This window comes from Gekko japonicus, unplaced genomic scaffold (assembly GCF_001447785.1).
Source record: "Gekko japonicus isolate JY-2015 unplaced genomic scaffold, Gekko_japonicus_V1.1 scaffold97, whole genome shotgun sequence".
NCBI classification, from domain to species: Eukaryota; Metazoa; Chordata; class Lepidosauria; order Squamata; family Gekkonidae; genus Gekko; species Gekko japonicus.
In genome coordinates this window covers 1,536,781-1,562,586 of record NW_015170278.1, presented here as the reverse complement: position 1 = coordinate 1,562,586, position 25,806 = coordinate 1,536,781, and the positions used below count along the sequence as shown (strand labels likewise).

The 25,806-nt window shown below is 44.4% G+C and overlaps 1 protein-coding gene across 1 annotated transcript; it reads left to right on the top strand.

Annotated features, from left to right (window-relative positions):
• Positions 1 to 462: 462 nt before the first annotated feature.
• Positions 463 to 22,950, top strand: RRP9 (ribosomal RNA processing 9, small subunit (SSU) processome component, homolog (yeast)). Its single transcript, XM_015417738.1, has 15 exons — positions 463 to 565; positions 2,824 to 2,906; positions 3,943 to 4,049; positions 4,839 to 4,906; positions 5,596 to 5,637; positions 8,282 to 8,408; positions 12,375 to 12,496; positions 12,762 to 12,854; positions 14,079 to 14,179; positions 14,560 to 14,694; positions 15,841 to 15,903; positions 15,999 to 16,144; positions 21,263 to 21,342; positions 21,988 to 22,061; positions 22,827 to 22,950. Exons 1-15 carry the CDS (start codon positions 479 to 481, stop codon positions 22,930 to 22,932), a joined length of 1,434 nt encoding a protein of 477 aa, XP_015273224.1. The 5' UTR covers positions 463 to 478; the 3' UTR covers positions 22,933 to 22,950.
• Positions 22,951 to 25,806: the final 2,856 nt, after the last annotated feature.

Here is a 25,806-nt window from a genome sequence, read left to right as displayed (position 1 = left end):
GCATTTAGCAGACTGACTCACTAGCTGCCACAATCCCACCTCCCCGATTTCTCCTCCCTCTGGACTTCATAACAATATTAAACACCGCGCTGCCTGCACCAAGGATATTACTCCTACACCGCCTCCTACTCAACGCTGCCTCCAACTGGTGCACAAACCATACTACAGGAGCATCCAGCGCCCTCATCGCCCCGCCCCCGGAATAATACAACGCGCATGCCTAATAATCATTGCCGTGCAGCCTAAAAGGACCAGTGAGAGAGACCTATTAGCTGAGTTAATCGAAATGTCTAGACCAATGAGAATAAGGTGGCATCTCAGACCAAAGGACCGCCACCACTCTACTTCTGAAGGAGGCAGGGTTCCTAAGCAGAATTTCGGCCAATGGGAGGAGGGCGATGTTGCTTCTGTCCTATCGGAGAGGCCTAGGGAATTGGATCGGAGAGCCACGTGTAGGAAGCGGTCTAGCAGGGACAGCATGGCGGCTGGGGACATGAACCGGAAAAAGCAACGGCGAGATGTTTCTGCTACCACGGCTGGAGGGACCGGACGCAAAAGGCGAAAAGTTAGTAAGGAGATAGTGGGGAAGGGAAAGGCAAGGTGGTCTGTCGGTCTTCTGAGGTTGATTTGGCCATGGAGTATGTATAGGATGGGTGCGTAGAGTCCGCACTCCGGGATTACCTAGTGTAGGTCAATTAATAACACGCATAGTTCTTTCTAATCCGGGTGGCAGGCAGGCAGATGAGGCACTGGTAGAAGGGTTGGATGAAAATTTAATGGACGTATTATGGGGATTGCCTGTTAAATTCTGGCTAGAAAGTAGATCTGCTGAATTTCAGGGGACCCATCTCTAGTTCCAGCTCCTGCCAACCTAGCAGTTCGAAAGCAAAAAATTGCAAGTAGATAAATAGGTACCACTTCGGTGGGAAGATAACAGCGTTCCGTGCGCCTTGGTGCTTAGTCATGCCGGCCACATGACCACGGAAACGTCTTCGGACAGTGCTGGCTCTTCGGCTTTGAAACGGAGATGAGCACCGTAACCCTAGAGTCGGACTCGACTGGCTTTCGAGCAAGGGAACCTTTACCTTTACCTTTTTATTCTTTGATTAATATGCTAGGAGTAGCCTCAGGAAGCAGTCTTGCTTGTATGAATAATGGTGTTTGCCCTTACCTGTGTAGCCCAGGCTAGCTGGATCTGGTCAGATCTCAGAAGCTAAGGAGGGTCAGCTATGGTAATTATTTGGGTGAGAGACCACCAAGAAAGTCCAGGGTCACAACACAGGCAGGCAATGGCAAACCTCCTCTGAACATCCCTTGCCTTGAACACCTTATGGGGTTGCCATAAATTGGCTGTGACTTCCACCACCACCAAAATGGCATGTGTCTTGCCAACTTTAATGTTAGTTTAAGGAAGCAATAATAGTCACTTAAGATCATCTGTGAAACTTAAAACTACAAATTGATCTTGAGCCAGTCTTGTAGTTTACACCGTGTCTGCATAAATAGTTGGACATTCTGTGTTTGGTAGAATTGTTGATAAGGATTATTCTATATAAGTGGGAACCCAAGATACTCATGGAAGGAAGAATCCTCCTCCCCAGCACTGCCGATTCTCTCCTTTGGTATCAGTGGAGGGGCCGGAAGACTTGTGGCAGTGGGGGAATCCCATACCCCTCCAATGCCGAGCCTGGCAAGGCTCCAGGCCCTACCACTTACAATGGAGCTTGGCTACTGGAATCCTCCTCTGCTGTGCCTGGGCCCACTGCAGCTGCCATTGTCTGCCTTCTCACCTGAGCTTGCAGTGGGTGCTGGTATCGGCTATTGCTGCACTTGGGCCTGAAGCAGCTGCTGGTGTCAGCTGCTGTGGCCAGGCACGCAGAAGATGCTGGTGTTCTCCGACTCACCCAGGCCCACCACAGTTGCTGGCTTTCACTGTCGCCTGACCCAGGCTGCGGTCACACGGCGCATTAGCCACGCTACAGAGACGGAAGATAGGCGGATTTTCCGGGCAGAATCACACCACAACATCTGGGAAGCGTAGAGCTCCCGTGGCGAACCTGAGGCTTCCCGCCGAAGATGCTGAGTTAAAAACTAGTACCTCCGAGGTACTGGTTTCCGGAAACCGCAAGGCAAGGGCTGGCGTCTGATCGCGTTTCCGGTGGTGGCATCCGGCGCCCACCAATGTCCCTTCGCAAACAGGGTCCCCCCCCAAGTCTCCACAAGATGCACAGAAGCACCCAACGGCGCATGCGCACAAAGAGGAAAGCGGCGCCTAGCCATTGCTTGTGTGATCGTGCTGTGCCGCTTCTTTGCCGCACTGCAGGATCGTCGTGTGATCGCCACCCTCGTTTACCCACCCGCACCAAGGGAAGGACCCGTGGTGTGCTGCCGGCGCGTCTGATCGCGTAATCGTGGATCAAACTGCGATTAGCCACGCCTCCCCCTGCGATATCCGGCCCATGTGACTAGGGCCCCAGAGCATCTGTAGCCTGAAGCTGTAGCTGATGGCAGCCACTGCTGAACTGCAGCAGCTACCTAAGTACATTCTCTGTGCTCTAAGTTTGAAGGAAGATCTGTTTAGCATCCTCGTGGCCCTGATCCATGGTCTTAGCTATCTGCAGATGAGGGCTATGGGTCACTAATAGTATATCGGTGTAAAATTTCAGTCTGGCTGCAGGGGTGCCCCAGTTTTCATCCAGCTACTGATTGTGTGCTATCTTTCCTGCTTTTCTACCGTACCAGAGAAAGAACACTGTGGTTTGCAGTGGTAGTTCTATCTAACAGTGTTGCAGCTATGTTTTAAAAGCATCTCTTATTTTCTAGCTTCCAGTGGCAGAGGAGAAATCCTGGCAGAAAGCTGGCTCCAAGCTGAATGAGGAGATCTCCAGTGACTCTGAGCCAGATAGGTAATGGTGTGCCTACACTCAGCTATCTGTCTGGCCACAGTGGGATATGGGCTGCAGGTCTAGATGGACTGCTGGGCTGATCCAGCAGGGCTTTCCTTATGATATCACCCATTTGATATCTTTCCTAGCCTAGTAGGGCAGTTGTTATATGTTCTTAAATAAAGCTGTAGAAAAGTAAAACTTTATATGACTTTCCTCTTGGGATATATATATAAAGGTCAATAATATTACAATCAATCAATTCTTGACATCTGCACATTCTGTGTATGTACGTAGGCCACTTCGGGTTGCCATAACAGCATGTAGAGATCCCCTCCCTGGTGTTTCAAAGCAGCAACTGAGACTCTCTTGCTGTTCCAGTAGTCTTGAAATGGAAATATTTTTGTTTAGCAAGGATGAGTGCTCCATTAGCTCTTATCTGTTATATAACAGAAAATACTTGATTTATGTTGTTGTAAGCCCCTATTAGCTCTTATCTGTTATATAACAGAGAAAAAAATATTTGACTTCTGTTGTTGTAAGCCCCTATTGTGAGGAGCTGTGGTGGCTGAAGTGGTTAAGATGCTTAACTGCAGGCTGTGGAAGGTCGGTAGTTCAGCAGTTCGAGACCCGAGTGTGCCACATGACGGAGTGAGCTCCCGTCTCTAGTTCCAGCTCCTGCCAACCTAGCAGTTCGAAAGCAAGAAATTGCAAGTAGAGAAATAGGTACCACTTCAGTGGGAAGGTAACTGTGTTGGTGTTTAGTCATGCGGGCTACATGACCATGGAAACGTCTTCGGACAGCTCTGGCTCTTCGGCTTTGAAACGGAGATGAGCACCGCAACCCTAGAGTCGGATTTGACTGGCTTTCGAGCAAGGGAACCTTTACCTAAGCCCCTATTAAGTTTAAGGGTGAGGGTGTATTTTTAGGGTTCTTTCATTCTAAATACATTTTGTTTAATGTTCTGAGTTGTTGATGGATGGCTATCAAAGGGGTGTGTGTGAGAGATGTGTCCATGTAGATTATTGTCTTTTTCTTTGTGCCCTCTTCTCACAGCCCTGCAAAGAAAAAGAACAATGAAGCAGAAGAGGAGATTGACGAGACACCACAAGAGAAGAAGTTGAGATTAGCAAAATTATACCTAGAGCAGCTTCGACAGCAAGGTGAAGGATGACCTTCAGCTTAATGTATTATGGCTTTCAGGCAATTAAGTTTTTTTTAGCCCTCTAATTGGCTGGAAGTCAGACACTTAAACATGAACAATCATATATGGACATGGGCTTGAACCAAGTTAGACCACCACTACATATAGGTCAGTATCGTCAGCATTGACTGGTACTGATTCTCCAGAGTCTTAGATACAGATCTCTTTCAGCCTATCTTTTTGGCTGAAGATATCACAGATTGAATCTGGCATTTTGTGCACGCAGAGCATGCACTGTACTGACAAGCTGTACTTTACACTGGTTTCAAATGCTCGACGCTTAGGTATATGGATAGAAAAATATTTTTCAAGAATGCTTATGCTTTGTACTGCAGAAGGGAACAGGTGCTAAGGATTGGTTCTTACGAAAGTTTCCTGAATGTTATAATAAACCTTAAAAGGGACTTTGGAAGAATTTTACAGAAAGAATTCTATGAAAGCAGCATTGTTTTGTGCACTGAACTAGTGCATGTTCTAATGTGGTTATGGGCAGGGAACTGCTATGCACAGTGGCTTCAAATGGCAACCATAGTTTTGATGTGTGTAAACTGGCTACTAGTGTGTTGGCTAATGTCTGTGCCAGAGTATCTTAGTTTCGGGGGTGTGTGTGTTGTTGTCTGCTATGTGAGCAGCAGAGGCTCCGTTTATGCATCCATGAATGCCCCCGCCTCTCCAACCCATTGTTAATTTTGATCTCTTTCTGAGCTGTGTCCCTCATGTACAGTTTGGATTTTTTTTACTTGGGCAGAAGAGGAGAAGGCAGAAGAAGAGGCCTTGGAAAGGGACCTGATTGCTGGCCGACTGAAGGAAGATGTGGTGAGTGGGATACCTGGGGAGGGTTTGCAGAAGAGCTGCTCTGGGCCTCTCTTGCTCATGGATGGGGGCATCAGCAAGCAAAGGACCCATATTCTCATTTTACCCAAAGAAAAAGATGAATTGCAGATGCAGGGCTAAGGTCAGAGCCTCAGATGGAAAAAATGACTTGTCTAAGGTTACTGAATGAGTGTGTAAAAGGTGAGACTGGAACCAAGGGAGCTGTTGGATCACAGCATATTCCTCAGTTGGTGTGGTAATTTGCACAATCTCTTCTGCTGCATGGCATTTCAAGGAAACAGTTCTAGGCTTCTAAGGAGGATTAGCCTTTGAATTTTCAATGCTAATATTAATATGCAAAATCATGTCAGTTCTTCAGAGTTTTAGGTATTCTGAAGTTCTGTACATTCAATATCGAGCTATGGGGTTCACTGGCCGCCTTACTTCTTTGCACCTTTGCAAAAAACTTGTCTTCACAGTCATGGGGTCTAGCAACTTATGGCTGTTTTGTTTTGCAGCAGTCAGGGAGGATTTTGATAGCTCTTATCAGTATATAAAATGTTGAGTCCTGTGCATGTATTTTCTCCTCGTACCTTGTTCATCTTTGCTTATTCCTAGGGTGCTTGAGGGGACAGGGGGGAGAAGAGTATTGCAGTGATCACTCTGATTTTTGTTTCCTCTTTCTCCTGCAGCTTGAACAGAAAGGGAAATTACAGCGACAGATTGCCAAAAGCGTAAGTAGAAATCACTTCCCTGCAGAACTTGGGAGCAGTTAACTGCTGTTTCTTGAAGCAGAAGGCAATTTTCTCTATCAAGGTTCCCCTTCTGCTTGAGTCTTCTTCAACTTGTTTTTCTTATCCTCTGTTTTTAAATTGTTCTCCTTTCTTAGAATCATAGAGTTGGAAGGGACCTCCAGGGTCATCTACTCCAGCCCCCTGCACAATGCAGGAAATTCACAAATCCTCCCCCCCGCCACATCCTCAGTAACCCCGTTCCATGCGCAGATGAATTCAGCATTGTTTTGAGCTGGTCATATGGAAAAGATGTGGTGGCCTTTCTATGTAGTAACCCAGTCTAAATGCTTATGTTTCCAAGAATTTGTATATTTGGTTGGTTAGATGTTCCATTTTGAAATTTCTGGCCTGGTCTTTGTAATCTGTTGTAGTACGGGAAAAGTCATGTCACTGTTATTGTTGACAACGCTCCATCTCCTGACCTAGTAACTAGACACTTAAATTTCATACCCTACATGCTTCTTTTTGTGTGTCTGCTTTACTTGCTTATTTTTGGGACCACGTAGGCAATGCCTGGAGTCAGGGTGCCACCCAGTGTTCACTTGGCCAGGTACGAGAGGATTATTGGCTTGAAGGGATCACCCAGTAGGCTTGATGAAAACAACTAAGAAACAGGTTTATTTCAGTAGTATGCATGGCTAGGTTGTTTCTTTGTCTTCCTTTTCTCTAACCCTCTGTTACAGTAACATTACTGGAGAGCTGGAGCCTGAGGAAGCACAGCGGTTAGAAAGCAGGTTTCTTGCTTGACTAATTCAGATTTATAGCATGGAACAGAAAGGCTTTTATCTGTTTTTGACAGGAACAGCACCGCATCCCTAACTATCTTCAAAATACCTTAAAGGCCCTAATGGACTCACTGGCTAATCTGCAGACCTCCTAACCTAGCCCATGTCCCACCAAAATCCAACAACCCTCAACTCTGTCAGCTGGCCAGCAGTTATTTATTTATTTATTTCATTTGATTTCTTAACCGCCCGTCCCCACTCAGGGCGGTTTACAACAACATAAAATCTAATACGATTTTAAAACCAGTTAAAACTACAAAAATTCAGTATTAAAACATTTAAACAGATGGCATATTTAGCATTCAGATTTTCGGGGGGGGGAAGGGGAGGGTTAAACTGCCAATCTCTCCCCCCCCCCTCAACATTCCAGTCCACTGTTCGAAATTGATTGGCTGAGGCTTCTGGAGGGCTGAACCTGAAACCATTCATCACAGGGAGGCAGTAGAAAGTATCTGTCTTTTGAGTTATACCATACTGCACAGAAAGCTAAAGGTCTCAACACAGAACAATGCATGATTTCTGGTGGTGTTTGAATAATTTGTTATTGACCCCCAGGGGTGAGTTGGTGTGACTCATCTTGCAGAATCACTGGAGCAGGCAGTTTTATGCATATAGCACCAAAGTGGAACCATTTGCACTGATCTGGCTTTCAGTTTGTTTCTAAGTTCAGTACAAGGCGCTGCTTATTATCCCTCAGCCCTTCACAAGCTGGGGCCACAATTCTGAAGAACCATCTCTTTCAGACCATGCACATCCTTGAGTCTGCCCAATAACGTCTTTAATCCATTCCTGTCACAAAGCAGCATGTTTGGGCACTTTCTGTGGCTATCTTGCAATTTTATGATTCAACCTTTCCCACAGTATTGTGCCCAAGATCTAAGGCCCCTTCGTTGGACTATGCGGTCCTCAGGATGAGACCCTTGTATTTTAACTGCATATGACTTCAGGTTTAGCTAAAACGAAAATAAGCGTTACTTGTACAAAAAGTGTATTGGTTTCAGGATGTTTAGCAACTTATCTCTTCAGTAAATAAAACGGTGAATGTTAATAACCTCTGGTGAGGTTGTTATGCTCTTTCTCTTCACAATCACTCCTCTCTATTAAATCCTCCTTTCTTTTCAGAATGTACCTTCTCCTTAACTTTTATATATTTTGCTCAGTTAAATCTTTCTCTTTCTTTTAACTTGGGCTTCTGTCAGCTGCTTTCTCTCACACTCTCATAATACTTTGACAATATGAGGACTCTCTTTAGTCCCTAATATGTACTTTCTTCCCTAGAATCCTAATGCTTTTCACAGCACTCTGTTGGATTCTTATCAGAAGACTGCTCTCTCAGACTCTGCTGCCTGTTTTTCTGTTGACCAGTAACTGCTGACTGTTAACTGCTTATTCTCTCTCTACCAGTTTTTTCTTCTTCTTGGCTCCTCCCATACACTCTCAGTCACCAGCCAATCACCTCACTCACCTCCCTCTTTCACCCCCCCTTTCTCTTAAACTTACCAGACACTTAAAGAAAAACACATTTAAAACTTAAATAATTAAATCAGCCTTGTATGTTATGAGGTGGGTGATATTTTCCAGATGGGGGACTTAATAGTTGTGTTATAGCTGTACGATTACTGTTTTACTGAGCTGATTGCAACATTGTTAGCTAGGATGCTGTGCCTCCACGATAGCCACTTTTACCAGAAGGTTGGTGATCCAAATATTTGTCTCTGCTCTGAACATGGCAAGCTGTTATTGCAGAATTACAACTGATGTTTGGGCCTGAGCAGTGATTTAACTGGTTCTCTGAACAGTTGCAGCTTCCAGACGTAGCTGACATCCGGGTTCTGCGAGGACATCGGCTGCCCATCACTTGTCTAGTCATATCACCAGACGATAAATATGTATTTTCTGCTTCCAAAGACTGCTCCATCATCAAGTGTGAGTCTTGCTTTCTATAAAAGGAGAACGTTTCCGTCTAAGGAGGATATTATTGGCAGGGTGTGGAAGAGGAGGCAGGAAAGAGAAAGCACCACTGTGTGTTCTGTAGGACATACCCTTAGGAGTGGAGTGGAAAGCTCAGTTAATCAAAATGGTATCAGATGCTGAAATACCACTTCCTCTTTGTGCATCTTGGGGAAGTGAAGGGACTCCAGTATAGTGGTTGAGTGCGCGGATTCTAATCTGGGAGAATTGGGTTTGATTCCCCACTCCTCCACTTGCACCTGGCTGAATGACCTTGGGCAAGCTGTAGTTCTGATAAGAGCTGTTCTTGAAAAAGAGCAGTTTCGGTCAGAGCTCTCTCAGCCCCGCCTACCTCACAGGGTGTCTTTTGTGGGGAGGGGAAGGGAAAGGAGTTTGTAAGCCGCTCTGAGACGCCTTTGGGTAGTGAAGGGCGGGGTATAAATCCAATCTCTTCTTCTTCTTCCTCCTCCTAGTAACATCAACAAAATATAGCCTGACTTTGCCACAGTCTCCTTCCACTATATCTGCCTTTACACATTTTCAGTACTATTCCCCCCCTCCCCCAGCTTTTGTATTCTCAGCCCTGGAAATTCTGTTTGTTCTTCTAAGAATTAACAAATTATTCTGACAAATAGTTTAGCTGCAGAGTGGCCTGCATCACTACAAGCCACCTGATGCTGAAATAGGGCTGAAGTATTGTGTACTGCAATCAATGTTCCCTCTAAGCTGTGGGGTCTTGGGAGCAAAAATTCTACTTTGTGAGCTACTGGCATTAAAGTTGTGAGTGAGCAATTTGGCTACTGCACAAATTAGCTTGCTCTGGAGCCATCCTTTTTGAGCTAAGACAAAAAATGTGTGAGCCGGAGGCTGAAAAACTGTGAGCTAGCTCACACTAACTCAGCTTAGAGGGAACACTGACTGCAGTCCTTTGCAGAGCTGCTGCAGTATAAGTCTTGACTTCACTGGGCTTAAACTGGAGTAATTCTATCTAGGATTACCATGTGAGTTGCCTGACTGGATCAATCTGTTGAAACATAGTTAGATTGATCTACTTTGTTAGACTAAAAAAGTGGTGACTAACCAGACAACAGTTGTGTTATTTAACGTAATGCAGAGACTTGCAAAAAGTGTGGTTGGTAGGTGCTTATCATGTGTGTGAGGGAAGGACCAGTGCTTCTTCTAAGATACACATTTCTGTTGCACAAAGCACTGTCTTCTAAAACCACTTTGTGCATATACGTCTTCAGTAGCAGTGTGTTTTCCATATGCAAATTTAATGAATGAATCTGTCAATTTATAAAACTTTGGCTCCTCATATCTTTGGGATCTTTCTTCCTATGCTCCACCACAGCAGCTTTGCTCATCTGAGCAAGGCCTTCTGCAGGTGCCACCCTGAAAAGGGGCAAAATCAACAACTGCCCAGACATCTGCATTCTCTGTTGTGGCCCCCACCTTGTGGAATGGTCTGCCTGAGAAGATCAGGAAGACTCCCACTCTCCTAGCTTTCCACAGACTGTGCAAAACTGAATTATTCAGGGTGGCCTTTTTAAGCAGGTGATTAGGGTCTGTAGTATAAAGGTGCTTTGGTAACGATACAGGGTCTGTGGACTAAACAGCTATATATAGTGCATACTGTCTGTTGTTGTACATATGATCCTACTGTGTAAATTTCTGCATTGCTTAACCTGTCATGTTAATATTTAAGCTGTGCTTCAGCTCCACCTTCAGACTTCTCGTTTTCAGATTTCTGCTGTCCATACCTTATTGCTTTGTTTATTGGCTGTCCCATCCTGTTGATTGTATTTGACTTGCGTTGTGTAATCTGCCTTGCATCTCAATGAGATTGCTAGCCTGACAATGCAATCTTATGCAGAGTTCCTGCAACCTAAGCTCATTTATTATTTTTATTAAATAATAATAAAATTTATTTCAATGGATTTTGACTGGAGCAATGCTGCATAGGATTGCCCTGTAAGATTTCTTGAATAGAGTAACTGCGCCTGAAAGCCACTTTTTTCTCATAAGGCTTAAAGCTATGTACCTGTCCTGCTGTATCTTTTATTCTGCTGAGGGATGTTCAGCTCTTGGATGTCTGAGGTTTGTAAGGCTCAATGAAAGGCACTACTTTGTATTGATCTAGCCCCTGGGTCATGGACTTCTACAGTGTTCTGGCAGGTGGTTGCGTTTCAGAGTTTCCAACAGAGGTCTGTCTTAGCTGTGCCTTTAATTGGAGTTGCAAGAAGTTTGATCTTAAAACCTTTTATACATGCAAAGCGTGTGCTCTGAAAATGAATGGTTCCTATCATGCATATGGTATGATTTGTTCATGGCCAAACTAATCCTTCCATTAAGATCCTGCTTACCCTTTTGGGTTAAGGAATTTATAGCTTGACTTGAGTCCATGCTTTGGGTTGAAAGGAGTCTTTCTGAAGCTGACTTCTGAACACTTGTGGAGACTCCTCTAATCATGTCTGAGATTCTCTGAATTGTATATGCCAAATTCTATAATGATGATGAACCCAGAGCTACATTAGTGGGAAGTTTTCAGATTAGGTTCAGCTCAGGTAACTTTTGTAAAGTGTAGGTGTTCAGTGGATGTTGTTATGGAGTTAGCACAGTGGGTACAGGATGTTGTTATGGAGTTGGCACAGGAAGGGGGTATAGATGGAGTTCTCAGGGGTGAGTGCGTTCAAGGCCCTAGGTGAATGCTGCTTCCAGGAACTGTGTGCATTCCGTTGAGCATCACAGCTGCAAGAACAGAATGCCAAGCACTGTGCTAAAATAAAGCCCTTATCATCTGACCGCTTTTCCTTCTGCTTGAGTAGGCCACCTGAAAGAAAAAATAATAAAATCCATTAGTATGCATTATGGAGAGATAATCAGTAGGACGGGATATGCCAGGTAATAAATACATTAAAATAGGGTGAACTGAGGATGCTGGTGATTTATAGTTGAAATGTGTCCTCCCCCCCACCCCCCAGAGTCAATTCTGTGTAATCCATTTGGGTTTAAAAAGTCAGTAGAGTCACTTTAGACATGCCACTCGAAAGTGTTTTTTCAGCCTTCCTTCTTATAGTGTACGTTTGTGAGAAGTAGAAATAAAGTTTTTTTGTATTGCATCTCTGTTAATGCAAAGAAGGTGGATTTGAAATGCATTTTAACTCTTTTGAAGTTTTTATGTCACCTATGGGCAGGCGTGTTATGTCTGAAGGGCATTTTTTTGTCTCCACATATTATTTTTTTCCCCTACAGAGATGTAGACTTTGGGCCATGTGCTTTTTAGATTTTAAGCCAGGGATCCCCAGTATGGTGCCCATGGGCACCATATCACCCACTTATACTTTTTCTGGTGCCCACCAAGTGTTTCTACAAATTAGGTGAGTCCAGTTAGGCCTTTTGCCAAGCAAGGCTTCTCATTGGCTGTTGGAGATTTGATTGGATGTGCAGGGATCTACACGGCGTTGCTGAAGATAAGCTGTGGCAACCATTTTGTGACTGGCTTCACCTCCTGCGGTGGCCATTTTGTTGCTGCGTCCTGACAGAATTCTGAATGGTACCTGTGGGCTCAAAAAGTTTGGGGACCCCTGTTTAAGCTTTCATCCCAGTATGGAAGTTGCTATTTGATCACTGCTAGAAGAAGGACTACATCTGTGACTCCCCATCTCTCTTCATTTTTATTTCCCCACACACTCCCTCCAAGGAAATCAGGAGTGGCATACATAGTTCTCCTCCCCACCCCCTTTTATCCCCACAGCACCCTAGGGGATAGATCAGGTTAGGGGAGAGTGACTGGACTCCCTAGCCATAGGTTCTAGTGGAGCAACTCTGGTTTGCAGAGCACTAGGTTGATGGAGCAAGGAAAGATTCCCAAGTAGTGTTTAAAACATGTGTGATTCTGGGCTTTGTCCTGCTAAGAGTTAAATAGAACCTTGTATCTCTTAGGGGATGTGGAGAGTGGGAAGAAGCTGCATGTGATCCGTGGAGGGAAGAAGGTGACAGAGGAAAGTCATGGCCATACAGCACACATCTTGTCCATGGCTATCTCCTCGGATGGTAAATACCTGGTAAGGGAACCTACCCATCTCCCATTCTGAGAAACAAGACATTCCCCCACATACTACTAACAAAACACAAAGCAGAGCTGCTGTTGCCACCCTGGTTTGCAGCACAGCTGGGTGTCAACAGTCTCTTGATCTGAAGGCACTGACTGATGACAAGGAGAGCCAGTGCATGAATGGTCCTTGATTGAGTCTCCTTATTACTTGTAGCAGCAGCTGTTGCTGTTGAGGGTACTTGACACAAGTGTCTTCCCTTGTCTGTCTTGACTAGGCTACCGGAGATAAGAACAAACTCATTATGATCTGGGAAGCTGCAACCTGCCAGCACCTGTATAAGTTCACAGGTCATCGTGATGCTGTGTCGGTGAGTGAATGGAGCCTGGCAAAAAGAGTTATATTGTAGATCAGGTGCACTCAGGATTCGACAGCAACTTTTTTTTATAAGACCATTTAAAGCTGTTCCTGATATGAAGGAAGCATTATACAAACAATTTCACATAAACCTGGGGGCAGACTTTGTAGAAATAACCTGGTTTCCTCAGTCAGCCAGCTGCAATTGGATCTTCACAGGACTGCACTCTGGCTAATAAAGTCAGTGTTATTGCCAGCTGTATTGATCTGATAGTTCATATGGATTTTTAAAACTATTTTTGGTGTGAGTTGCCTCATTCTATCCTGGAAGGCCAGATTAAAATATAGGAAATGGATATTTGTTACATCTATGCAGGTCTGTTTGTTTCTGAGGTCCTTTTCCTGAGGATGCATTTGTTTGTTTGTTTAGGATGTTTCTATGCCATCTCTTCAGCATCCTGCTCAAGGCAGCTTACAATTAAAACAGTGTTACTATATTAAAAACAAACCATTAAAAAACCAGCCACTGGACAGCATAAAAGCTATCCATAAAATTAGATTAGAAAAGCAGTGAAAAGCATGGAAGACAGAAAGTCCAAAAGCAAAAACCATGATCAAATCACTAATGATCCTTCTTCCTTCTAAAGAAACAGTACATTTAATACTCATAGAAAATTAATCTGTAAATATATCAAGACACCCAGTGAATATCAAAATATATACAGAAGATTTTTACAAAACCATATCAGTGTAAAGGGAGAGGACTTATGCAGGAGATTGATGTTGGTATTGGATGTTGATTATTTCCTTTCTATAGTTATATTGATATGTTTTTTTAAAAAATGTGTATATATTTGGAAAATCCTTTTGATATTCACTGGATGTCTATGCTTACAGATGAATTTTCTATGAGTATTAAATGTACTGTTTCTTTAGAAGGAAGAAGGATCATTATCCCTAAAATTAGAGACAGACCATTAAAAACTGGTAAGATAAACCCCCTAATTAACAGCCTGGGGGGGAAAGGTGTGTTTTGGCCTGGTGCCTAAAAACAAAGTAAAGTATCCTTACCAGAACTGACAAATGGAGTGGTAGTAGGAATCAAATATGGTAATAGCCTTGGAGGCAGAAATAAAAAATGCATAAAAAGCAAGTTTCGTAAAGCAGTTCCGCCCCTTCCTCTGAGGATTATTCATTCCACAGTCTCCTTCTTACCCAGATCTCTTCCTTTGTGCAGGGCCTGTCTTTCCGAAAAGGCACACACCAGTTGTACAGTGCTTCCCATGATCGATCGATCAAAGTGTGGAACGCGGCAGAGAATGCCTACGTGGAAACCTTGTAAGTTGCATGCATTCTGTGTGTATTCATTAGACTGCTTGTGGGGATGTGGTAGGTGGGCCTCCATGATCTGTGTTGTTCTTCTTTATGGCTGCTGTGCTGCTTGAATAGTTGGTCAGCAGCTGCCAAACTGAGTTTTTTTGACTGTCGCAGCTGTGCATAGCTGTATAAAGTACTTGCACTGGAACCCCATTCCTAATGGCTGTGGCTTTATAGTGTGACATTTGTTTCGTGAGATGTAAAGACTGAGTGGGAAGCAGGGAAGCAAAGAATCTGCCTGGCTGCCTGTAAAGACAATTGATATCCTCAGCTGTAATTGTCTGCACCAGATAAGTGTGCATAGTTCATAATGGAATCTCCTCTGCTCTCTTTCTCTTCAGGTTTGGCCATCAGGATGTGATTACAGGACTGGACAGCCTGAGCCGGGAGTGCTGTGTCACATCAGGGGGGAGGGATGGCACTGTCAGAGTCTGGAAGATTCCTGAGGAATCCCAGCTTGTATTCTATGGGCACCAGTAAGTATTAGAGTGGGTAGGAATTACTTTAGATAGACTATACGGAGTGGGAAGGGAGATCCTGTGCTTTCAGCACAAGCTACGACACTTTTAACTGCGGTCCTGCCATCATTTGCAAGTTGGCTCTTGGAGACTAACTGTGTTGCTGTTGGCTCTTGGAGACTAACTGTGTTGGAACAGGAGGCGACATCATTTAATTGTTGACTTCTCTTTCGAACTCATCCTCTGAACTTGCACCTCTTCTAATCCTGTCCTGTGGCAACAATCCTAGATGCAGGAGTAGTGATCTTTATCCACAGTCTAGTGATTGGACTGAGTAGTGATCTTTATCCACAGTCTAGTGATTGGACTGAGTAGTGATCTTTATCCACAGTCTAGTGATTGGACTGAGTAGTGATCTTTATCCACCTGAGGTTCAAAATAGTCCTTAGCCTGAGCCTCAGTGAGGAGGACACTTAATATGTTTGGACTTCTTCATGGGAAGATTTCCCCATCAAGATGACCAGTGAAACTTCTACTTTCGTGATTATTCACATAAGAATTGTAAGGAAGTCTCTTGTTTCAGCAAGAATGGTTCTGAGATGTATGTCTATTGTCCTACACTAGGTTAAAGCTAGATTCGAATCCAGTAGCACTTTAGAGACCAACAAGATCTTCAGGATATGAGCTCTTGAGAGTCAAAGCTCCCTTCATCAGATATCTTGTAAATACTACAGGCTTCAGAGTTTCAAAGCAGCAATATCTTATCTAAGTTTAAAGTTCAAAGTAAAAACTTCTCTTGTATTCACCAAAAAGGGGCAGGAGCAACGCCACGGTGTGTCTGCCTGGGGAGCTGCTGGAACCGGAACTCCCTTAATTTGTTGTCGAAGCCCCTGGGAGTAGAGGAAGTGCTTTGAGATCAGAGTCCATCAGATATCTGGTGTTGCAGCTCATACTCCAAAAAATCTTGTTGGTTTCTAAGGTGCGGTTGGACTCGTATCTAGCTTTTCCAGCGCAGCTACCCTCTGAAACTGGGTGAAAGTTATTTACCTAACTTTGCAAGTTTTGGCAATGGAGTATACAGTATCTTCTGCTGGCTACCAAATTCTTCAGGTTGCTTCTTTTGAAAACAAGTACATAGAACGTTGGTCTCCTCTTTTGTATTAGGGGTTCCATTGACTGCATCCAGCTGATCAACGAGGAGCATATGGTGTCTGGGGCAGATGATGGGTGAGTAGCACCTGAAATAATGACCTTGACACATCAATGTCATTTTGTACAGTGGCTCTTCTATGTGATGTAACCACCTGTTTCTTTTCCTAAAGGTCAGTCGCCCTCTGGGGTCTCTCAAAAAAGAAACCACTAACTACAGTGAAGCGGGCCCATGGTTTCCAAGGTGCACAAGGCCTGGAACAGCCATATTGGATCACCTCTGTTGCTGCCTTGCTGAACAGTGACATTGTAGCCACAGGTGCGTCATACTGTGAGATTCTTGTCCTTTTTCTTTTGGGGGCTAGAGAAAGGTAGAATGGCCTTTATTTTAAGGCACGTCATGGAAACTAGACAGGTATGATTCTCTCCTTGTGGGACACATGGTTGCGTAAAACGGATGCGTAATGGACTGTTTTCTGCACTGGTTTGTCTGTGAGGTAATGCTGACCTAAGAGGTCCTGACTTAGAGACAAGTTAGTGGGTTGGACTTGGACTTGGACTAAGCTTTCCACTATCGAAAGGGAATGGGCAATTTCCTCCAGTTCCCCTTTCATGCTGCACCCCCCCCCCATTGTTCCTCAGGGTTCCCTTATTCAACCAGAGCAGAATTTCATGGAGATTAATGGGCTGCAGTAGGAAGGGGGTGCAAGGAAAGTTCCATTCAGGTAATGGAAAATTGAGTCTGGATCCAACGTAATATCTGTGATTTTATTTTCAAGATTCTTGTCAAGATGCAAATATTCTCTGAAGGATCTGCATGATTTTCCTCATGCTCTTACTTTTATCACACCAATTAGCTGTGTTGGGCTTCTGATGTTACACTTATAAATGAATTAGTTATTCAAGTCCCTCACCTTTTGGGCTACCTTGGCTTCTGATGGGTAGTGGGCTTTGTTACACTTATAAATGAATTAGCTATTCAAGTCCCTCACCTTTTGGGCTACCGCTTACCAGCTGTTCTGATATTGTGGATTTCAATGTCAGAGGATGCAACTGGCTGTTGTGGAAAAACCATAGTTTTTAAATCCTGAAGACTGTGGGCAATGCTTGCTAAACTAAATAGCAAACATTGCTGCATTTATTAATCTGTGTAACCAACTGATAACTATTTATTAGGACCCAGATTCTGGTTTGAAGTTCCCGTTATAGGCAACAGCTGACAGACTTGCCCATATTTATTTATTTAATTAATTTATATCCCGCACTCCCCGCTGGAGCAGGCTCAGGGTAGCTTACATAGTATGATGACAAAGATAAAACAGCTAATTAAATAAAATCATAATAAGTATAGATCTAAAAACAGTACATAAAGTGCTAGCACGAATCAAGTAATGATGGCGGGCATTGGCAGCATCCAACAGTCTGCTGACAGTCTGGGTCATATCAGCAGAGCACAGGCTATTCAAGGCGGACCCGAATCCCAGTGTCGGCGAGGCAGTGGATCAGTAGTTGATGGTCAACTGTGTCGAACACCGCCAACAGGTCTAACAGCAGCAACACCACCGAACTGCCCCACTCCAGATGCCTCTGAAGGTCATCCGTGAGGGCAACCAGTGGCGTTTCCATCCCATGGCCTGGTCGGAAGCCGGACTGGGAGTGATCTAATGTGGAGGTGTCATCCAAAACCCCTGTATTACATATTATACCTGTCCAAGATGTGTCAAAGCAGAGCACAGGAATAAACAAGATATGCCAAACCAGGGTGGGGCTGATTCTAGTAATAAACTTTTTATTGACTCAAGTGAGCTGGATGACAGATTACAGGTTAACTTTGCATCCTAGAACTAATAACTCAGCTCACCTAGGAAGAAAGCTTCCTTTCTCTAATCCCTTTGGCTCCAGAATGGTGGTAAGCAGTGGGGTACCGCAGGGATCAGTACTTGGTCCACTGCTTTTTAACTTGTTCATTAATGATTTGGAGATGGGAGTAAGCAGTGAAGTGGCTAAATTTGCGGATGATACAAAGTTGTTCAGGGTGGTGAAAACCAGTGAGGATTGTGAGGCACTCCAAAGGGATCTGTCAAAGATGGGCAAGTGGGCGTCAACATGGCAAATGGGGTTCAATGTGACCAAGTGCAAGGTGATGCACATTGGAGCCAAAAATCCTAAATATAAATACACATTGATGGGGTCTGAACTGGCAGAGACAGATCAAGAGAGAGATCTTGGAGTTGTAGTAGATAACTCACTGAAAATGTCGAGACAGTGTGTGACTGCAATAAAGAAGGCCAATGCTATGCTGGGGATTATTAGGAAGGGTATTGAAAACAGATCAGCCAATATAATAATGCCCCTATATAAATCAATGGTGAGACCTCATTTGGAATACTGTGTGCAGTTCTGGGCACCACACCTTAAAAAGGATATTATAGCTTTGGAAAAAGTGCAGAAAAGGGCAACTCGAATGATAAAAGGGTTGGAACACTTTCCCTATGAGGAAAGGTTAAAGCGCTTAGGGCTCTTTAGCTTGGAGAAAAGACGACTGAGGGGTGACATGATCGAGGTTTATAAGATTATGCATGGGAAAGAGCAGGTAAAGAAAGAGGTACTTTTCTCCCTTTCTCACAATACAAGAACTCGTGGGCACTCCATGAAACTGCAGAGCGGTCGGGTTAGAACGGATAAAAGGAAGTACTTCTTCACCCAAAGAGTGATTAACACATGGAATTCACTGCCACAGGAAGTGGTGGCGGCTACAAGCATGGACGGCTTCAAAAGGGAATTAGATAAGCATATGGAGCAGAGGTCCATCAGTGGCTATTAGCCACAAGGTATAGCTAGGGGCTCTGGGGCAAGTGATGCTCTGTCTTCTTGGTGCTTGGGGGGGGGGTCAACAGTGGGAGGGCTTCTAATGTCCTGGCCCCACTGCTGGACCTCCTGATGGCACTGGTATTTCTGGCCACTGTGTGACACAGAGTGTTGGACTGGATGGGCCTTTGGCCTGATCCTAAATAGCAAACATTGCTGCATTTATGGAAAGGGTTTTTTAATCTGTGTAACCGATAACTATTTATTAGGACCCAGATTCTGGTTTGAAGTTCCCGTTATAGGCAACAGCTGACAGACTTGCCCATATTTATTTATTTAATTTATATCCCGCACTCCCCGGAGCAGGCTCAGGGCAGCTTACATGGTATGATGACAAAGATAAAACAGGTAATTAAATAAAATCATAATAAGTATAGATCTAAAAACAGTACATAAAGTGCTAGCGCGAATCAAGTAATGATGGCGGGCATTGGCAGCATCATGGGTGGAGATTGGCTACTTGTGAAAATATGTCTTTTTCATAGATAGAGTTCCACACTGAAGGTCTAAAACCATTAATTGTGCAAGGCTAATAACAATGGTGTCAGATTGTGACTGAGCCAAGAAATCTTCTCATTCTGGTCTCACTCCAGATGCCTCTGAAGGTCATCCGTGAGGGCAACCAGTGGCGTTTCCATCCCATGGCCTGGTCGGAAGCCGGACTGGGAGTGATCTAATGTGGAGGTGTCATCCAAAAGCCCTGTATTACATATTATACCTGTCCAAGATGTGTCAAAGCAGAGCACAGGAATAAACAAGATATGCCAAACCAGGGTGGGGCTGATTCTAGTAATAAACTTTTTATTGACTCAAGTGAGCTGGATGACAGATTACAGGTTAACTTTGCATCCTAGAACTAATAACTCAGCTCACCTAGGAAGAAAGCTTCCTTTCTCTAATCCCTTTGGCTCCAGAATTAGTCTCCTCTCTTCTGTTTTATCCTCACAGCACAACCCAGTGAGGTAGGTTAGGCTGAGAGTATGCATGACTGGCCCAAGATCATCCAGCAAGCATCCCAGGCAGAGTGGGGATTCAAACCCGGGTTTCCCAGGGCCCATCAACACTTTCACTGCTGTAAAATACTTTATAAATGCTTGTGTTTGTGCTGCTGCATTTTCCCCAAAACAGTCCAAAAAACCCGATTATCATGTTAAGTAAGCCCGTGGGTGGAGATTGGCTACTTGTGAAAACATGTCTTTTTCATAGATAGAGTTCCACGCTGAAGGTCTAAAATGATTAATTGTGCAAGGCTAATAACAGTGGTGTCAGATTGTGTCTGAGCCAAGAAATCTTCTCATTCTGGTCTCACTTTATCCTTGAGCTCTGTCGGCTGTCCATTTGCAATATGGAAATAATGGTTCCAGAATACCTTACTGGGCTGCTCTAAGAATTTTAGTAATTATTTATTTACTTCACTTATACCTCACTTTTCCCCTCAGTGGGGACCCTAAACAGCTTACATTAGTCTCCTCTCTACTGTTTTATCCTCACAGCACAACCCAGTGAGGTAGGTTAGGCTGAGAGTATGCGTGACTGGCCCAAGATCATCCAGCAAGCATCCCAAGCAGAGTGGGGATTCAAACCTGGGTTTCCCAAGCCCCATCAACTGTAAAATACTTTATAAATGCTTGTTTTTGTGCGGCTGCATTTTCCCCAAAACAGTTCCCAAAAACCCGATTATCATGTTAAGTAAGCCACAATATAGAATCTAATAAGTTTTTAGAGATATTGGAAACATGGGTCATTGTACCCTGTACTATTCCAGTCTTCTGGTAAAATTTCCAAAATCTCAGAATTTTTAATCTGTACAATAAAAATGGCACCTCTTTACATTAGTGAAAAGCTTGTGCCTTAATTGTCCTTATCCAGATGCCTCAGGAGTAGAGCTGACTGATCAGAATTTCAAATGTGAGACAGATACTAAGACAGTAGCCATGGTTGCAGCTCTAGAAAAATCTAGAACACTAGTAGCTTGGCTGTCCTGAGGAAAGAAATGATAGCTTAAAATGCATAAGGGGAACAGAGGATAAGATGAAGTTTGAGTGTAAGTAAAGTTTCAGTCGAGGTAAGGGCTTAATTTTGATCAAAGAGTTGCAGAAATCTGGAATATATGAAGCACTTCTGTGTGTCTTAGATGCTACATAAATCCAGCCGGCAGTTGGATCATTTGTAGGGATGGGCATGGACCGGATCACAAACTAAAGTTCATGACTAATTTTGGAGAGGCTGTGTCTCTAGCATGCCAGTGCTGGTGGTGGTGGTGGGGCATTCTATACACTCCTGAACCCCGAACTGCATTTTCCTGGGTGGCTATTAGCCACAAGGTATAGCTAGGGGCTCTGGGGCAAGTGATGCTCTGTCTTCTTGGTGCTTGGGGGGGTCAACAGTGGGAGGGCTTCTAATGTCCTGGCCCCACTGCTGGACCTCCTGATGGCACTGGTATTTCTGGCCACTGTGTGACACAGAGTGTTGGACTGGATGGGCCTTTGGCCTGATCCAACATTGGCGTCTCTTATGTTCTTATGTTCTTAATATGAAACCAAGCCCTCACATTCTTTTTCTTCATCAGGTTCTCACAACACCGGTGTGAAGTTGTGGAAGTGTGGAGAGGGATTTCGGAAGCTGGAACCACTTTTTGATATTCCCCTGGTGAGAAAAGCACGGGTTTGGTGTCTCTCGCTTGCGCAGGATCCGTACTATATGCTCCTGAACCTGCACCTGTCAGAATGGCTGCTGAGACACCAACCTCACAGGGGATCTCCAGTGGAACACCTGACAGTAATTCCTGTCAAATGTTTTTAGCATGCATATGCCCATGAATTCTGGTAAGAGACTCCCCCCCCCTGGGGGGGGGGCTACATGAAGATCATTCCACATTTGGCATGCAAGTGATTACGGGCAGTGCCTGTTTACACCACTGGGAAAGCTTACTGTATAACAGCAGGAAAAAAAACTGCTGTTAAATCCTGTTTGACTGTATAATTCTAATCCTTTGCGAGGCTGTTGTCTCTAGCATGACAGTGCTGGGGGGGAGGGGGCGGCGTTCTCCTGAACCCCGAACTGCATTTTCCTGGTCCATGCCCATCCCTAATCATTTGCACACTTTGAATTGGGATAGGAGGCAAGGTGTGGCTGGTTCTGCTGACACCATGCTGTTGTGTGACTCATACAGCTGAGGAGTGAAAAAGGGGGAAGTGCACAGCTGTCTAAGGACTCCAGAGGTATCATCTGTTGGTGGCTAAATTGCTGGTCAGCTTCTACTGCTTAACTTGGTCTTTTTCCCCTCTCTCTCAGGTTGGCTTTGTTAATAGTTTGAAATTCTCAAACACTGGGAATTTTCTAGTTGCTGGAATAGGACAAGAACACAGGTATTCCAGCCATCTTTTTTATTTGATCATCCCTTGTACTTGGTTTCCAGAGGCGACAGCATGCGATACGCGTATGCTACCGACTTTAAACCTAAATTGAAACAGTCTTGGGTTTCATGACAGTATTAGGGTTATCTTTCAAGATCCTTAGGATGGAACACCTGACAGTAATTCCTGTCAAATGTTTTTAGCATGCATATGCCCATAAATTCTGGTAAGAGACTCCCCCCCCCTGGGGGGGGGGCTACATGAAGATCATTCCACATTTGGCACGCAAGTGATTACGGGCAGTGTCTGTTTACACCACTGGGAAAGCTTGCTGTATAACAGCAGAAAAAAACTGCCGTTAAATCCTGTTTGACTGTATAATTCTAAACGGAGTTACACCCTTTGAAACCCATGATGTCAGTGGACTTTAGAAGGACCTCACTGCCCTTGAAATTGTGCTGCTGATGCTTTTTAGGCAGTTGGGGAGTGAGATAGGGGAACATACTGAAGAACAAGGAATATAGCATGAGGATGGTGCATGAAGAGCAGAAGACAGCCTTCTGTTTTGAAGATACTTATTTGACTCTTTCGTTAACTGAACAAAGGTTTCTCAGTCTAGCCCTTGTTTCCCCAGTGCCTTGCGTTATGGTCTGTTGCAAGTCCACTGTTATTTTGGTTTTTCTAATCTCCAATGGTGACAGCATCTTGCTGTGAGTGGGAGTCATGGGCCAGAAAGGTTTGTGGTGAGTGACATCTCTGTTCGGGTTTGCTTTACAGATTGGGTCGTTGGTGGAGGATCAAAGAGGCCAAGAATAGCATCTGCATTATCCCACTCAAGAAGGCAGCAGCAGGCAACACAGAGATACCTATGGAAGGTTCTTAATGTTCTCCCACATTCTTTGTAGAATGCTCTTAAATTAACTTGTATATTAAAACTACCTTCTTTTCTTTTTCTTTTTTTTGTAAAATGGTAGTGGCAGCCTCTTTATTATTCTCTCAAATGTTGATTAGAATCTCAGAAACAGGGGAGCTTTGCTTCCTGAAATAAAGAATGTCCATTATGTTCTGTGGCAGGGATCCCCAACCCTTTTGAGCCTGTGGGCACCTTTGGGATTCTGACACAGGGCGATGGGTGCAACCACAAAATGGCTGCCACATGAGGTGGATCCAACCATAAAACGCCAGTGCGGATATGATTGACATTGTTAGCAACTCTTCAGCATTTCAGGCAGAGGCTCTGCATAACAGTTTCTTGTTTGTACACAGCTCACCTTCAGCGATGCAGTGAAGATCCTTGTGTTGGGGTGGCAGCTGCTGCCAAAGTGATTTAAAAAATAAATCTGCACAGGCAATGAGATCTTCAGTGGCCACTCAGAAGCTCTGCTGGCCAAAAGCCCTACACAGCCCCCCCGCTTTTTAAAAGCACTTGGTGGGTACCATGAAAGGTGTTAGTGAGCACCATAGAGTCCTTGGCTGTCATGTTGAAGGGGCCCTGTTGTATGGACTGTGATGTTTCAAACGGCCTTTGAAAACAGTTGTTTGTGTTTTGCCCCATCAACAGTTCAGGAAGTACCTAGGTTTCCCAACACAGTACTAGCTGGGTCCAGATCTGTTTAGCTTAAGAAATGGAATATCCTGTACTCTGACCACCAAATAAAGGCGGTCAGTGAACCCTGTAATCTGGAATGTTCTCCAATGGACATGCTTAATAACTTGGACTTCTAGTGCTCTTCTGGGGCCCACTGTGTGACTGTAATCTAAAAAGGAAGGCAATATATCCTGTTGGATTTCTTCTCCGTATCTTTTCATTCCCATCTTGAAGGAGGGGTCCAGTTAAGATGGTTGCTTACATAGTTCGAGTCTTTGGTGTCCAGTTACCTATATTCCAGTTTTTCTCCCTTCTCAGTCTACAGTGACAAATTAAGTTTCTCTAAGGTTGTAAAAACTATTCTCATAGGCACAATTTTTCCTGTGCTAAGTTAGCATGCTAAGGAAGCCATGGCCCTCAGTTTGCAAGACCTAAGCAAGGCTTTTAACAATAGGATATTTACAACAAGAAACCCTGCTCCAGTCCTCAAGTCAGAACTAACTACCATTACATTTCCAGACTTTATGCTGGATCATCCCTTGGAATACTTTTTGTTGAAGGAAGGTGACTTAAAGGTCAGCTGCACTGTATATCAGGAGATGAGCATATTCTCCCAGTATCTTGCCCTTATGCTGTAATAAAATCATTGGTTTCTCAGAAGTAGGATTGCCAAGTCCATCTTCCACCCCTAGCGGGGGACTTTGGGGGCGTTCCTAGAGGGGGCAGGGCATCCCCGACGTGATGACGTCATGTTGAGGACGTCCGCCGCCCCCATCCGCCCGTGCGCCAGCTCTCCAGAAATGGCAGTTCCTTGCACTTAAAGGAGCCGGCGTTTCCCTTTTAAATGCAGGAGCCGGCATTTCCCCTTTAAGAGCAGCCGCGTTTCCCTTTTAAGAAGCTGGCATTTCCCTGCAAGCTTGCGGAGATCCGGCTTGGGAGGAAACACGGGTTCCACACACTTAAAGGGAGAGAGATGGGTGGCTGTGGGTGTTGGGGGCGGGGCTTTCCCCAAAACGGGGGACCCCTGGCAAACCGGGTGGGTTGGCAACCCTACTCAGAAGGCCCAGAGCTATTTCTTCTTTCTAAAGTAGGCCAATATTGCTTCCCTCTGGAAGGGGCTCTAGCATGAATGCGACAATACAATTGGGTCTTTTTTCACACTGGTGTAAAGACCCTGCTATAGCTGGTGGTGTAATAGTTCCACTTGCCCCTTCAGTTGCTGTCACATAGACATAGGATGCTGCTTTTGTGAACTGACCACTAGTGGTGTCTGGTTTAGTCAATCAGATACCAAGGGTGGGCTAGACAATCTTGTATTGATAGCTGTTTCAAACAGGTTATTTGGTCTGGGTTCAGCGCTTTGGGAAGCACTTTCCCCCCAGTTTCCAAGTAGCACTGTGGTGAATTCATACGCCTCCAAAGATTTTCTCCAGCTCTTTTCTGAGCTTTCCCAAACCTGCTCTGCTGTGAATTTTGGGAAAGATCATAGTAAAGCTCAGAGGGCAGCCATGTCGGGGGGGGGGGGGGGGGGGGTTTTTGATTTTCTCCATCCACCTAGCAGTCATTTCCCCTAGCCCTTTGGTGGCCATTTCCTGCCTGCCGGGTGGCATCTTTTTTTGAAAGTGGCAGCTGAATGTCTTAACAATGTGCATCTCTGACTTCTCAGCTTTCATTGGGAAAAAAAAGTCTGCAGCTTAGTGTTCAGAGCTGCCTCCTACTGGAGGGAATAAAACTAAAACATGCTTATATGTATTACCTTTTCCTTAGGAGCTCTCTTTTGTGCCACTTAACTTATGTGGCAGGCCCATTGTTAATGGCACATTCTGGGTTCCTAGCTAGAATCTGAGTGCGGGGTGAATGTCCAGGCTTTCAGGGAGACAGAGGCCTGCTCAGTCACTTCTACCTCCTTTGTTTCACAGGTGTCCAGCTGGCCTCCGAGTTAGATGAGATGCTTTCTAGATACCCATAGAGACTCAAATAATTAAAAAAGCACTTTATTTACATAAATTACAAAAAAAATCACAAACTTGTTCACAGGAAAAACAATCACCCTTTTAAAATAACATTTATCACAATAACACTTTTTAGTTCAAACAAAATTCACATTCTGTTTTGGAGCCATTATTTTTTGTAGCAGCACTGTCTCCCCACCCACCCAATTCCCTTGCT